General features: G+C 33.8%; 1 protein-coding gene across 3 annotated transcripts; it reads left to right on the top strand.

Moving 5' to 3' along the window:
• Positions 1-1747: 1747 nt before the first annotated feature.
• On the top strand, positions 1748-15592 carry LOC100805336 (mediator of RNA polymerase II transcription subunit 15a). 3 transcript variants are annotated; one of them, XM_003533026.5, is made up of 12 exons: positions 1750-2107; positions 3909-4032; positions 4259-4370; positions 4478-4598; positions 5893-7125; positions 7266-7336; positions 9836-9910; positions 10602-11951; positions 12110-12454; positions 13502-13702; positions 13814-13902; positions 15175-15592. In XM_003533026.5, the coding sequence occupies exons 2-12, from the start codon at positions 3923-3925 to the stop codon at positions 15380-15382; spliced, it is 3915 nt and encodes a 1304-aa protein (XP_003533074.1). In that variant the 5' UTR covers positions 1750-2107; positions 3909-3922; the 3' UTR covers positions 15383-15592. The 3 variants fall into 3 exon arrangements, with proteins under 3 accessions (XP_014634636.1, XP_003533074.1, XP_006585624.1); XM_006585561.4 differs by having other exon boundaries at positions 1751-2107; positions 3900-4032; XM_014779150.3 differs by lacking the exon at positions 13502-13702 and having other exon boundaries at positions 1748-2107; positions 3900-4032.
• Positions 15593-16834: the final 1242 nt, after the last annotated feature.

Below are 16834 nucleotides of genomic sequence, written 5' to 3'. Positions count from 1 at the left end.
CTCCATGCCTTATGCAACAACAAACTTATATATTCCTTTATATCCAGGCCGTTAATGCCATTAGTGAATCTATAACAAACATTAACTTACATGATCGGTATATTAACACAAAGAAAATTATTGTTTTTCCCTTTTAAAAATTATTCTTGTTATTATTTAATAATATATATTCTTATTTGTAAAAATCAAAGATTGACATATATCACGAGATTTACAATCATTCACATATCATGTTTAACTAACAAATCTAGACTCCTTAGCATAGTCATTGGACTTGGCTCAGACTGATTGGGTAAATCCATTGGCCCAAAAATATGATACCTAATCAGGTCAAGTCACCTACTAAATCGAGTATGCATATGACTCGGTTCGACTTGGTGTGAACCGGGTCTGGAACCGATGACTCGATGAGTCTTGCATTTTTTTTTTATGGTTGAACAATATCACTCATATTAGAAAATTCAATTTATACCTTATATTTGTGTTGTTTGTAGATTTACTTATTCTTTTTATCAAGTATAATTGTATCTTTGAAATTTGAGAAGATAAAGTTTTTGTCATTGTACAAAAGATGTATATATTTTAAATTCTAACTTAATTTATACTGAATTCTGAAGGAAAAAAATGTTATATGCTTAAAATTTTAAACAAGTTCATAACTATGCTTCTAAATATGTTAAATTTTATTAAAATTTAAATCTTAAGTGTACATGTTATGAAATTCTTTAGATTTTTTAATATAGAACGAGTCATGAAGATCAACTGATGACTCACTTGTCAATCTCTGGCCCATTGACCAATACTCCAACCAAGTCAATAACCAACTTGAGTATAATAACATTCCTCCTTAATATTACTAAAAATATCTCTAACGTGGGAGTTTTATAAGTTGTTTAAAATTAAGCAACCTTGTTTAACAAGTTTTTACCATTGGAGCAAATGACTTGGCATAACATTGCTTAATTCATTCTTACCAATTAAAGAATCATTTTTCAATTAGAAAATTTAATGCGACTGTCACACACTCTCACAATTTTGACATTAGAATAAATTTTTTGTATAAAGTTTTTAAATCTATGTAACAATATAGGACTCACAAATTTAAGATAAACAATTTATTTAAGCAATACTTTTACTATTATTATGGCATATATTTAATTATATATATATATATATATATATCCTATTAATGTAGTATTTATGTTGTGAGCCTATTCTAAACTAAATTACCATTAAATTATGTACTATAATGAGTTTGTTAATTTTTATAATAATTATTTTAAATATTAAAAAATGATTTTTAATTAATTAATAATATAAAAATATTTAAGCTTAGAGTGCATGTCCATTAAATTAATAAAACTATTTGATAATTTTAGGTTTTGTTTGATAGAGAGAAAAGAAATAGAATAGATGAAAATAAAAATAAATAAAAAAGAGTAAAAATAAGTAAGAAATAAAGTGAAAGAAAAGTATTAAAAAAATAAAAAACGAGTAAAAAAAAGTACAAAATTAGATGATGTCACCGTATGCTTAACTAACAGTGTGTTTGTTTAGGAAAGAAAATATAAAAGAAAAGAATTAAGCAATAAAATAATATGAGAGTTACACTCTTATTATTTACTTTAATTTAAGATTTGGATACTTTTCGCCCTTACGAAACGGTGATTCTTTAGGAAAAAGTCAAACGAGATAGCGTGATGTAGTAGCGCTTCGGATTAAAACTATTCTTCTTCACGGTAACGGCCGGGCAAATGAATTGAAATTACTTTAGAATTAATTTAATTATTTCCTTAACATTATAAGAATCAGACTCATCGATAATATCTATCCAGAGATAATTTTGGACAATTGCCTAGGTTTGATTTCGCTAAGAGCAGTGTTAATCTCTGAACCCTGAAGGTTAGCATTGGACAAGCCCTCTCTAATAAATATTTAGATTCTGCTATTTGAGTGTATTTAGTGTGAAGATTGATTTCACAATTAACTTTGGGACGTGAATTTGGCGGAGAAAGCCTCACTACTCTGAAAGCTCCGATTCGGAGCAGGCTTCGCCGGACGAGTCCTCGCTCTCGCCTTCGCCCGTCGTCGATCATCGCTTATGACGGTACCGTCTCTCTGTTTTCGTGTTTTTAATTTCTCTCGTTTCTGTCTCTGGTTTATTCGATTCGATTCTGTGAATTAATAGAACTCTCTCTCTTTGATTATCGCTGATTTTGATTGAAGGCCTCGCTCTGTGTAAGGTTTTTGTATCTGAAACTCGATATTTTTCGACGGAAATTATAGTGTTTGTGAATGATGATGGAATCGAAATTTCTGACCAGTGTTGAATTGCCTGATGCATGTGTTTTTGAAAATAAACGGAGAATCTGCATGGAAATGGCATTGAGTGTGATAGATTATGAGGAAGAAGCCGAGGTTTGATGAATTGATTAAGGAAAAAAATAAAGAAAATTGGAGTAGAGGAGAACAGATAGAAGTTAGGCCTTTTGTTGTTTGTTCTAGAGTTTAGTTACTTGAGATGATAACAACTTTATTATTATAATATAACATGAAGAATCAACAAATTTTGACAGTTAGTTTTTAACTGAGTCAATTTGATCTTTGAAGGGATTTTTTTTCCTGATGAAAATCAATATTTGCCATGAGAAATGAGATACCGTTGTGCTATTCTTGGTTTTTGAGTTGTCTTTGTATCAATTTTAAGCTCTAGGTTTTCAGCCTAGTTTGTAAGTTGTAACTGGTGATGCAATTGTTTCCACACCGTACATGAATCATCCGTCAACTCTACACATGGTCACTTCAACAACTTTAATCAGTTCTGTTAGGAATAAAATTTATTACAGCTTTAATGTTTGGTGCGGTATAGATAATTTATAGATATTCCTGTTTTGAGGGGAAACCATAGCGCAGCAGTAATGTTGCCCTGTGTGACTGGTCACAGGTTCGAATCCAGAAACTACTTCTTTGTATATGTCAGTGAAAAGCTGTGTACAATGACCCTCCCCATACCTTCTCAAAGTAAGGAGCCTTTAAGGGTACTGGGGTACATTAGTTAGAAGTATTCCTGTTATATATTATAGGGTCCTATGACTTGCTGTCTCTTTGGCATTTCCAATATGGATAAGAAGGTCTCGTCTCTTATTTCAACTGATTTGTATTTTAGTTAAGTTTTTCTTTCTTAGTCTTCATTTTGTCTCTTATTTCTACCGATTTGTATTTTAATTAAGTTTTTCTTTCGTAGTCTTCATATGAAGTGTCTTTCTTGCTAAGCTTCCTTGGAAAATTCAGATCCCTTGAATAGTCAAGTCTTTTGTTTGGACAGTGATTCTTAATAAAAAAATAGTACTGGTGATAACTACAGCTTTATAGACCAAAGAGTTGTGTGTCTGTTTTGTGTGGTTCTAGTTCAGAAAGAGCTGCCCACTTATTTTTATATCATACTGATGCCAGGTTAGTTTGCTGTGTTCAGGAAATATTGAGGTTGGGCACATTTGGACAAACAATTTAATTAAGCGCTTATTCAATAACTTTATTTTTATAAGCCTAATTGATAAGTTTTACCGTGAGTGAAACGTATTGAAATAAGGTAAAGAATTAATAGGAAGATTATAAGCCTCTTTTGTACACTTGACCTAATGATAAAATAAGTGCTAATAAGTTCCATGGAAACTCTTCCAAATGTGCCCTATGTCTTTTGAATCTATAGCAGTTCTTATTGATTAACTTTAGAGGTTTTGGAAATTGGAAGGAGCAAGGATGCCAAAACTTTATTCTTGTAGTTCATTTGTTTGCTCATAGTTGTTACTAGCAAGCCATAGCCACAATGGAGATATGATGTCTCTTGTATGTATACGTGCCCCCTTTATATCCGATTTGATTTGAACATTCTTGTATAGGTGCTTTAGGTAATTTGAATTTGATGGATTCCAATAATTGGAGACCCAATCAAGGTACTAACCCCACTATGGATACAAGTGATTGGAGAGCTCAACTACCAACTGATTCACGCCAAAGAATTGTCAACAAAATGTAAGCTTCAATTTCAATACTGTATCCTTGAGGTGATTTGAATAGTTCTTTTACCAGTTGTTGCTTATCAAAAATTAAGTTAATAAATGAATATTTAATCCTAGTTGTTCGATTTCATCAACTTTTTACAGTTAATCATGTTGTGTCTTTTAAGGATTGGCCGATATTATTAACATCTCCATCCTTGCATTATCTAATTATGAAACTGTTGTTTTTCATTTTGTAGAATGGATACATTAAAAAAACATCTTCCTGCTTCTGGTCCTGATGGATTGCATGAACTTCGGAAGATTGCTCAAAGGTTTGAAGACAAGATTTATACTGCTGCAACAAGCCAGGTACTTTCATTGTTAAAATTGAGGAGCCTCCATTTCATTTATTGTTACCTTTGCAAATATATACAAGATTGATGGTTTGACACAGCATTGGTGTTCTCTCTTTTCAGCCTGATTACCTACGGAAAATATCTTTGAAGATGCTTACAATGGAGACTAAATCCCAAAACACCTTGGCTAACAATATGCCACCAAATCAAGTTGGCCCTAGCAATAAACCTCCTGATCAAGGTTAGCATTTAATAGCCTTTGGTTTGGTGATTATATTCTGATGTGGTACCAAAGTGTCAAATCCTAATTATTTATGTATAAGTATTGGGAACAGTGCATTCAGCTCTCCTAAAGTTTGGGGCATTTGCAAAGTACTACTACAATCTTTAACGATGTCTCAATCAATTATCCCCTAAACTTCAGTCATTGGTCTAATAGATTCTTTTGTTTATCCTTTATCAAATCCTTAACAGAGGTGACATGTGGCAAATTTGAAGCCCCCCATGTCTATGTAATTTGTGCCCTTTATTAATGTATTTAAATTCTATTTTTCTAACTTGCAAAAATTACAACATACAAAGTTTGATAGCAAGATCTAGACCAATATGGTCTGGTCCTCAATTTGTTTGACTTGCTGGAGGATCTCCATCTTCTTGTCAATGCTTCTCCACTTCACAAAGAGAGTAAAATCCTCTTTCTCTTTCTATAACCATACACCACCTAGCAGAGCGTTCCAACTCAAGCATACCAGAAAGTGACTACAGTTTGCATGCAATGCCACCTTGTTTCGCCGAAGAATGTACCAGCAAATACCAATGATCACACAAGAAGCTAAAAATGCAAGTAATTATAACAAAATTTTGCTACAACATGATGTTTTAGGTTTGACAAATTGTAGGGATTCAAGGCATGTAGATAAAACTTGACAAAAAAAAGTAAAAATTAACTTTAATTTGACAATTTGGATCGATCAGTGTGGAAGATGTTCTCATTATAGTTATTAATTTATTATTTATTTGTTTTCAAATTTTGTACTACTTTTAGTTATGGAAATTATTGAAATTAGATCAAATTTTTTTATTTTTTTTTTATTAAATGGAACTTACAAGTAGTTATCTATTGAAGTAGTAGTTAAAGTTTAAGAACTAATTGGGATGACTTTAAATTTCAAGGTGTCACTTTAGAAATGCCCCAAAGTTCAAAGGAGCCAATTACTCTTTAGCCTTATATATTTGATTAAGTTTTGTCATTCTGTTCTTTTAGTAATTATTCTGATTCTCTGAACTGTTCGTGTTTTTAAGCTGATGCTATTGAGAGTATATAATATCCTTTTGCTTGAAATATATTAAGTGAATCAAGTTTTGACTTTATTGGTCATTCATATTATCCTTTCCATTTGTCTCCTGATCCTTTGTCTTTTGAATTGTTGTGTTGACCTTTTCCGTATATAAAATCCTAACATATTGATGGTATACTGTAATCAATATTCTGGTTACTTCTCAGTTCTCACCCAGGCAAATAAATTTTTTCATAGGGCTTGTTTTGCAGTCTCAAGTTCATAATCTTGGGCAACAGCATTCTATTCCTTTGTCTAGTCAGCTCCAGCCACATCAGCAGCTTCTATCTCAAAATGTTCAAAACAATGTTGCATCTCAACCTAACCTTCCACCTGTATCTAGTCTAGCCCAGACTACCAGCCAAAATATTGTCCAGAACTCCAACATGCAGAATATAACTGGGCCAAATTCAGTTGGGAGCACTATTAGCCAAAATTCCAACTTACAGAATATGTTTCCTGGTTCTCAGAGACAAATGCCAGGAAGGCAGCAGATTGTTCCCCCACAGAATTCACCGCAATATCTTTACCAACAGCAGCGTTTGAAGCAGAAGCAGCTTCAATCTCAGATGCAGCAACAACAACAAAACCTTCTGCAACCAAATCAGTTGCAATCTTCTCAGCAATCCATTATGCAAACTTCATCTGTTATGCAGCCATCCATGATGCAAACATCTTCTCTATCTAGCATTCCACAGAATCAACAGTCTACTAATGTTCAACAGTCAATGCAGTCCATGCCACAGCAGCACTCACAAGTTATCAGGCATCAGCAACAACAGACTTCTATTGTACATCAGCAACAAATACCAGTCACTCAACAGCCAAGCTTACCTGCACAACAGCAACAACAACTTATGGGGCATCAGCCAAATACAACAAACATGCAACATGCACAGATGCTTGGGCAACAGAACAATGTTGGTGATATACAGCAACCACAGAGGATGCTCTCACAACAGAGTAATCTTACAAACCTGCAACAGAGACAACAGTTAATAAATCAGCAAAACAACCCAGCAAATATACATCAACAATTGGGAAATAATGGCCCTGGGTTACAGCAGCAACATTTGCTTGGACATGAATCTGGCAATGCTGACATGCAAACAAGTCATCACTCTGCACACATGTTGCAACAACCAAAGGTTCCAATGCAGCAACAATCACAACAAAGTACATCAAATTTGTTGTTACCTCATTCACAGCAGTCACAACCACTGGGTTCACAACAGCAATTAATGCCACAGATTCACACTCAGTCTGCACAGTTGCAACAGCAATTGGGTTTGCCGCAGCAGCTAAATCCCTCACAAAGAGATATGCAGCAAAGAATTCAAGCGTCAGGGTCCTTACTTCAACAACAAAATGTTCTTGATCAACAGAAGCAGTTGTATCAGACTCAAAGAACTCTTCCAGAAACATCAGCAAGTATGTGCTTGCATTTATGTGTTTCTCTGTCATTATATTGTTTGGGGAGTCAATAGTAGCTTTATTAGCAAATGCAATTACTCTTCCACATTTTTTTAGCATTGTATGTTCATGCATGTTTCATATCGGACCTATTGTAGCTTCTCTGGATTCTACAACACAGACTGCACAACTAAGTGGGGCTGATTGGCAAGAAGAAGTATACCAGAAGGTACAATGCCATTTTTATTATCACTTTTATTTCCTCACTGAAGCTTTGCTAGAACAACAGAAATTAGTCAAGCAAACCATAATGTAAAATAAAAAGTTATATGATGGTTTTTATTGTGAGAATTTTTAATTCATTGTAAAATCATGAACCCTTCTCTAGTCTTGGTGGAAAAATCACTTTTTTTAAAAAAAATATCCATATTTCTGAAATCTTCTATGCATTTTGTGCAATGTTTAAATGAGTTATATGGAAAGATGTGAACTACAAGAATACATACTCTTGCTGTTTGACAACAACAAATTCAATGTTGTAGGTTTGCATAATTAGCATAGGGTTTTGATCCCATTATTTCTTTTTATTTGCAGAGATGTTTCCCTAAATTCTTTAATTAGGATAGATTAGGACAGATTTGTTTCCCTTTAAATCCTATCTATGTTAAATATTCTATATATACTATAATTAGTAGTTGTACTGTAAGTCTATAATCAATTAATATTCAGATATTTTCTCTTTCAAGTTTGTATAAGAGCTTTGAATCTTGGAACTGGGAGACACTATTTCCTCATCCCAGAACCCTAGAATGCATTCATTGAAGCTGCCTTCTTAACTGCCACATCTTCAAGATTTTTTTTGCTCTCGCTGCCTTTTTTTTCTCCCAATGATTCCATTGAGCATAACTGCCACTTTTTGCTGCCAAAGTTGCTCTGATCAAATCGAAATCGCCATTAGAAGATCTACTAAGCATTTTTGGGTCAGATCTAGAAGCACCACTGCCCAACATACTCCCATGTGCCCTCACACACTTTCTCTGCACAGGATTATTTTCTGCCTGCCATTAGTCCTATTCAACTTGCCTGGGCTCTCTACATGGATCTGACCTTACCTTGTCTAACCGATTCTCATGGGTCCACCCTTCTTCCAAATAGCTGTAACTTTTCAACTTGGAGTTAGTGTTTAACCTTTTTTGTATGTAGAGCTATCAAACTAATGATATCATGTCTGACAAATCTCTCAAAAACTCTCAGTTACCCACTTACCCTTATGGTAACCTTTTTTTCTTTGTCCATCACTGGTAATGGCTTTTTTCTCAATCCTTTAATGCTTTCAATACTATTTCAAACAATTCTTAACTTCGGTGCCAGTTTGCCACCATGTATGACCTAAAACTTGTCCCATTTTTTATTAACCTTTTTTTAGTAATCATACCACAATTGTGGCTAAAAGCACCACTCCTCAATCACTGGTTGTGCACACATTAAAATCCAAACTTCCCTATTTCTAGATAATGTCCTACATGTTTCTCAACTCTCCAATAATCATATTTCCATTCACAAACTTACTAGATATTTAAAATGTGAAGTAACCCATCATTTCCACTGAAGGTGGTACCAATTATAAGTTTTCTACTTCCTATCATCAAATGAGCTAAAAGACTGATGCTTTTCAAATTAGGCTCCAACATAAGCCTCGTGGGCATCCTCCATTTCTTAAGTCGTTGTTTCTATCTTTGTTCTCAAAAGAATTTGTCAAGTCCTTTTAATGTGATGATGTTTGTTAGTTTGCTAAACATCATTGATCATTTTTTCTCCCAATATTGATAAAGTACTAAATCTTTTGAAATGATTCGTTCTAATGTGCGGAAAAGCAGAATGCAAAATGTTGTTGCAAGGTTGAATGCTGAGGCAAAGTTTAAGCTATGGCACAAAGGATTTGTGTGCTATCATGGATAAAGATCATAGTTGATGACCTTAAAATATGAAACTCCTATAAATTTATTTGGCAATAACAGGCCAGCCATTAGTAATTTAGTATTGCACACAACTTTATGATAGGATAAAGCACACAAAGATAGACTATTCATCAAGGAGTTATAGACCAAGAAACTTCTTACAAAGCAATTCCAATAACTCACTAGCAAATTAGGAATGATAGATATCCCATTCACTAGCTTGAGGGGAAGTGTTGTGTTGCATAATTAGCTCATTTATTGTTTCCTTGTAAACCAGATTAGCTTTATTAGAATTAGTCTATACATATTGTAAATTGCAGCAGTACCATAATTCAGAAATAATACTTAGATATTTTCTCTTTCAAGTTTTAGTTTTATGTCGAGTGAAATTTCTTTTGTCACTACCCTTTTTATCCTCTTTTAGTTTCTGCCAGCCTGCCATTAAGAAAGACTCTTTGAAATTATTCATCTGATGCTATATTGATTTGAACTAGTGCAAGTTGGTGTTATTTTTTAGAGATCTTGATTTAAGCACAAATGTGAAACTTGTGATTTATGAGGCCCTGCCAAAGGGGGGAAAAGAAACTTCTAGTTATCATCTTCGTTGGTGTCAATGCAATAGTGATATAGATGTTTTTACATGAGAGATCTCCAAGTTACTGATATTTATTTGATTTCATTCTGCTGATTTCAACCTAGACATCCAGACCATGCAAAATCTCAAGGTTACTAATGTTTTGATTATTTGATTTGCTGATTTCACTCTACAGCTCCAAACCATGAAAGAAAGTTACTTACCAGAGATGAATGAAATGTATCAAAAAATTGCTAATAAACTTCATCAGGTATATTTACAATTATTTTTTTACTTGTCAGTTTTCTGTCTGTTATGTGCAAAAAATGTTTTCCCAGCTAAAAGTATTGAGTTCAATAGTAGGCTTTGTTGATAGTTTTTTTCATGTTGTATAAAAGGAAGTTTGCTGTAGAGATAATTGATGTTGATGATTCTATATATGGGATCCATAAAATATATTTCTATTTACATTTCAAAAGTTATTCTACTTTACCATCATCCAAATAAAATCAGTTCTTTTAAACTCATCAATATTTTTTTTAATCCTGATTTTTCCGAAATCAATTTTACCAAATCTTAAAGAAATATACCCTTTAACAGATGCTACTGATAAAGCATCTTTTTTCCATAGTAAGTGTCATGGAAAATACTAGAATTTGCAGCCTGTGTGAAGCGCAGTAAGTACGATATGTATTGCTTATAATTTATTTATTAGTGATGCATGAATTAGAATGAAAAATATCAACTACTATGCAAAAGTATTTAATATCATGGGAATCCTAAAAGCATTTAATATTTATTTTCCGTAATCAGCTGGATCTATTCATAGATAAATATTACCAATGGGTACTGAATTCTTCTAAAATCTTAATCAGTGGCTTCTAGGGCACTTTAGCAAATGTCATAATTTATTTGTTTTTTCTTTTCCTCTATTTAATCCTACATCTGCTTTTCTCAATCAGCATGATTCTCTTCCCCAACAACCAAAGTTAGATCAGATTGATAAGCTGAGGGCATATAAATCGATGTTGGAGCGTATGATGGCACTCCTACAGATTCCCAAGAACAACATTTTGCCTAATTTCAAGGAAAAACTGGGATCATACGAGAAGCAGATTATAAATCTTCTCATAAATTCAAATAGACCCAGGAAAGGCATGAATTCAGTACAGGCAGGACATCATCCCCCAACTCACATGTCTTCCATGCAACAGCCACAATCCCAAGTTACTCAAGTACATTCTCATGAAAATCAAATGAACTCTCAGTTGCAGTCAACAAATTTACAGGGTTCTGTACCAACCATGCAGCAGAATAATATTGCAAGCATGCAGCACAATTCTTTGTCTGGTGTATCAACAGGACAACAGAATATGATGAATTCAATGCAACCTGGAACTAATTTAGATTCTGTTCATGGAAATTCTGTGAACTCCCTTCAACAGATTCCAATGAACTCCCTCCAACAAAACCCTGTTAGTACAGCTCAACAGACTAACATTAATTCCTTACCATCGCAAGGTGGGGCAAATGTGATTCAACCAAATGCCCTTCAGTCAGGTTCCAGCGCACTTCAACACCAACTGAAACATCAGCAGGAACAGCAGATGCTGCAGAGTCAACAACTCAAACAACAATATCAGCGACAACAACTGATGCAGAGGCAGCTCCTGCAGCAGCAGCAGCAACTACACCATCCAGGAAAGCCACAGCTATCTTCGCAATTGCAGACACATCAAATGCCTCAACTTCACCAAATGAATGATATAAATGATATAAAAATGCGACAAGGAATGGGTGTTAAGTCAGGTGTCTTTCAGCAGCATCTTACATCAGGTCAACACTCAACATATTCCCATCAGCAGCTGAAACAAGGGAGTGCATTTCCTGTTTCTTCACCCCAACTCCTTCAGGCTGCCTCTCCTCAGATTCAGCAACACTCATCTCCCCAGGTTGACCAACAAAATCATCTCCCATCTAAAACAAAAGTCACAACTCCTCTGCAATCTTCTAATTCACCCTTTGTGGGACCTACCCCTTCACCTCCCCTGGCTCCATCTCCTATGCCAGGAGAGTCTGAGAAGTCTATTCCTTGTGTTTCATCAATATCAAATGCTGCAAATATTGGACTTCAACAAACAGGGGGTGCAGTAGCACCAGCTCAATCCCTTGCCATTGGGACTCCTGGGATATCAGCCTCTCCTTTATTGGCAGAATTCAGTTGTCCTGATGGTGCGCATGGTAATGCTTTAGCTGCCACTTCTGGGAAGTCAACTGTTACAGAGCAGCCTCTTGAACGCCTAATTAATGCGGTCAGTATAGAAGTTTATCTGATGCTAGCTTGATCAGTTGTTTACCTGCATTTTATCTGGATTTGACAAATTAAAGAGTGAAAAGGTCCCCTTAATTATTCTATTGCTATATGCTTGGAATTGTAGTTGACAAATTTATGCCTAAATTATGATTCTAGGTGAAATCAATTTCGCGTAAAGCATTAAGTGCTGCGGTCATGGATATTGGTTCAGTTGTCAGCATGAATGATAGAATAGCAGGATCAGCTCCAGGTAATGGATCCAGAGCAGCTGTTGGTGAGGATTTGGTTTCCATGACTAATTGTCGTCTACAGGCTAGAAATTTCATTGCACAAGATGGTTCCAATGGAATTAAGAGGATGAAACGTTACACCAGTGCTATTCCCTTGAATGTTGTGTCATCTCCTGGTAGCATGAATGATAGTATCAAGCAGTTAACTGCTTCAGAGACTTCTGATCTGGAGTCAACTGCAACATCCAGTGTCAAGAAACCAAAGATTGAGGTAATAAATTATATGTTTTTAACCGTTATATTTTATTTTGTAATTGACATCTTTTACTGTCAATTATCTTTGTTCCTTGACTAGACAGTGTGACTTAGAAATAGGTCTGTACACATGGATAATAGATGCGTTGACATGTTATCTACATTACTTCTGCACATTTTTTATTTAATATACTACCTTGCCCAACTGAAAGTTCCAAGTAAGTGATTTTACATTTTCTCACTACAAAAACCTGAAGTAAAAAAAAAAGTCAATTGAATTTAGTAGAGTGTACAAAGTTGCAATTTCATTTTTCTCATTTAGACAGTGGACACAGAACTTGGAATTCATTTAGAAGTTGGAATTTGTTATTTCTAATGGTTTCACTCGAATTTTTGTCTTTCACTCTACCCATTCATTTGATCCATTTTTCTGCTAGAGCCTCTATCAGTCTTTTACCCCATTACAGAACCATCTTAGGCTAGTTTGTCATTTTCTCCTCAGTAGATGTTACTCCAACTTTCTCCCAAAACATGCACTCCTAGTCCTAATCTTACCAAATGTTACTAAATGATGTAGAAATTACTAATTAGTAAAATAACAATAATAACGTCCAACTAAATGATGTAGAAATTACTAATTAGTCAAATAACAAGTATAACATCCAATCAAGATAAACAAATATAGTAATTGTATGACACAAATAAGTTTAGTGGTTAGCCCAATGCTTGTACAGCAATAGTTTGTCTCATGTTTGCTTAGGCCATTATCCACCTCATTTACCTATTGTTGGTGTGAGTGACTCATGTATATTATTGAAGTTGTTGATGTAGCACATGGGCATTCCATTACATTCATCATATGATGATGATTTGGATACCTATTAAAATCTGTTTGTGTTTCATTAGAGCATGATGGTTAATCAGATAATAAGTTTTAAAAGACTTACAAAGTTATTATTGTTAGGAAACTACATATAATTTCTGGATTTTCTCTAGTTAATGTGTAACTTATCTGCTGTATTGGTCTTATGATTTCTGATATGGAAGAGTTATATTTTGGTAGGTTAATCATGCCCTTTTGGAAGAAATAAGGGAGATTAATCACCGACTTATTGACACAGTAGTAGACATAAGCAATGAAGATGTTGATCCAACAGCTGCTGTTGCTGCTGCTGAAGGGGCAGAAGGGATTATTGTCAAATGCTCTTTCATTGCTGTGGCTCTCAGCCCTAGCTTAAAATCCCAATATGCTTCATCGCAGATGGTGGATTCCCACTTCTGAGATCTAGCAATTACTACAATTTTAAGTCTTCTTATTTTATTTTCTTTATTTATTTGCTTTGTTAAGCCTTATTTGTGTTTTCTTACTGTACAGTCACCTATTCAGCCCCTGCATTTGCTGGTTCCTGCAAATTATCCTAATTGTTCTCCCATACTCCTAGACAAATTTCCAGTTGAATCCAGGTGAGATTATGAGCAACATTTTGGTACCTTGTTTTACAACTTTTTGAAGGCAATCATTTCAATGGTCACAAAAACTTAGGGACTATATGCTATCCATAGATCAAATCAGAGTTGTTCATTTCACATTATTTAATGAAATAAATATTTTATAATATAAAATGGATAAGTATGGACCGTCCTTGGTCCCTAAATTTTGGGAGGACAGTAAAAGCCCTCAAACAAATTATGAATTCTTCTCAAAGCAACAATGATGATGGTACATAGGTGTTTTGCTTTATCAACATAAAGGAGAAATATTCATATCCTGTAAAAAACTTCTGAAATCACCATGACTCTAGTTATAGATATTTTATGATGAAACAATTGTATGATTATATCAGACTGAGTGAAGTATTTAAAGCCGACCAAATGTTTGGTATGATGAGGGTTTAAAATGGAGGTGAAAATTCATGGATTTTTTTTTTATAAAATTATATTTAAGACTCGTCTATGAATATTTTTACTCCCAATATTACCCCATTGCCAAATTGAGCCTGAATATACCTCTTATTTACCTCTTACTTAGTATTGTTGAGTATCTATATGTTTTTATTGAGAAATCTGTTTGGTCTATTCTGCTTTTAAGTTACTCAAATCACCAACTTTTTATGCATTAATATTTATTGAACGAGCATTTTCTGCATATATATATATAGATATAGAAATCATGCTCTTACGGAATCCAGAAATGTTATGGTTAAGACATTGTTGAAATGATTTGCTGGGTTCCTTTCCAATTATTTAAGCCAGTGGTTTTGAATGTTATCAATTCAATTTTGTTAATGTAGTTTTCGTTCCTTTACCCTCCACCCTGAATTTATTTTGCTCTTATGGAATAAAATTCTTAAATGGGTCATTGTAATAATGAGAGTAAAACATATATAAGGACTAAAAGCCTGTTTATGTTTTATTTATTATGGTTTGATATGTATCGGAAAGAAAAATTGATTAACTTAGAAGTAAGAAAAGAACTCTGCCTCTAATATCATCTACTGCTGAAAACTTTGATTTTCCTCTTTAAAAACCATGTGTAATTGTCGAGCATGGAAGATGGCAAGAGAAATTTAGCCTTTAGTAAATATAGAACTGATGAATGAAAGTCTAATGTGCTAGTGAGACTTGGTATTTTTAATCTTAAGTGCTCTCTGGAATGTTTGCTTTCCCTTCTAAATAGTTTATCTTATGTTTGATGAGAAATCTGTTCTTAATGCATCTGTCCTTCTATTCTTACAGTAAGGAGAATGAAGATCTTTCAGTGAAAGCAAGGTCAAAGTTTAGCACATCTTTACGCAGTTTATCACAACCTATGTCACTTGGGGAGATAGCAAGGACTTGGGATGTTTGTGCTCGCAGTGTTATTTCTGAGCATGCACAGCAGAGTGGGGGAGGAAGCTTCAGCTCTAAGTATGGAACTTGGGAGAATTGTTTGACCACCAACTAATGTTCCATGCAGGCCTTTTTGTTTCGACCCAAACATTCTGCTTCTATTAATATAAGTAATTTATTGGATGTAGATAAAAGCCTAGTTATGAAGTAGCATACCATGGAGTTTGTCAATCTGTATATACTGTTTTTGCTATTGGCAAGGGAATTATCATGATTAGGAAGTAATACTTAAATTATATAAAGCATAATCGCATATTAAGTGGAATATTGTTTCAATAATTGTTTACCTTTTCTATTTCATTTTAGCTTTATAATGTATAAAATTTTGATTTTGATGAGATGAATTTGATTTTTCTATTGGCAAAAAACCATAGTTTTTGCTTTAAATCACTTTCAGTTATTAATCATTCCAGTATGTTGTATTGTATATTAATCCTACTGATTATAAATGTGTTTGGTTATTAGTTGAAATTAATTAAACCTACGTTCAACTTGAATGACGAATATATTTTTCCATTTCATGGTTTGGAATGTGTGGAAGTAGTTTATATAATTGGAAATGGATAGTCAAGCATGCTTTAGGTTATACGATCTCCTTTGTTAGTGAAATTTTAGCTCTTCATTAAAAATAAGAGAAAATTTAAATAATGAAAAAAAGAGGGCATGGAGTTTTGATCGTATTCTCTTCTTAGGGAGCCTGATTTGACTAAATATAAAAAGATGTGACATGACAAAAAGGGATGTAACAAGTCGAATGTCTAAAACCTTTTTAGGAAGATATTATCTTTTAAATACGATTAAATTAGCTACTTTCTTAGTAGAAGTTTGCATGGAGCGCATTAGGTGAATCGAGGCAAAAGATAGTGGATGCCAGTCTCAACCTATAATAGGTCAAGCCTTGAGGGCTCTTATGGCCTTAAGGTTCCTCGGACAAGATAGTAAGAGATTACCAGTTTACCACATGTTCGGTCAATAACCTAGCAATTTCAAAAGTTTTTGTTTGCAGGATCTACCTAAAAATTCAATCCAATAGGGAGAGTTAGTATACAATTATTATTTTTTGTGTATTCTATCTAAGTTTCACCAGTAACTTATTCAAGCAATATTATTTTTGGACATCCAAAAGCCTATTTGACTCTTAGAAAGAGAGAGATGAAAGAAAAAGAGTACAAATATAATAGGTTGTATGATATAATAAGAAAAAAGCTAAAATGAAATGTTTAAAAAGTAGAGTATTCAAAGATCATTTCTCCTTACTCGATTCGAATTAAGTGATAAAGAACTCTAATATGTTAAAATAATATTGTGTCAAATATTATCACATTTTGTTGATTGGAATGGCAAGAGCTTAGTTATTTTAAATAAATGTTGTTGAAGCAAAAATATGCTCTGGAAGACTTGTGATTGAAATAAGCTGAAATTCTTATCCTTAATTCCTTATTTGCTTGGTTCTTTTAGTTCAATAAAATTTAGCAGTTACTTCTGTTTGCTTGAGCAGATATCCATT

Source organism: Glycine max, chromosome 8 (assembly GCF_000004515.6).
Source record: "Glycine max cultivar Williams 82 chromosome 8, Glycine_max_v4.0, whole genome shotgun sequence".
NCBI classification, from domain to species: domain Eukaryota; kingdom Viridiplantae; phylum Streptophyta; class Magnoliopsida; order Fabales; family Fabaceae; genus Glycine; species Glycine max.
The sequence above is the reverse complement of the archived record's forward strand: the minus strand, read 5'-3'. Positions and strand labels throughout refer to the sequence as shown.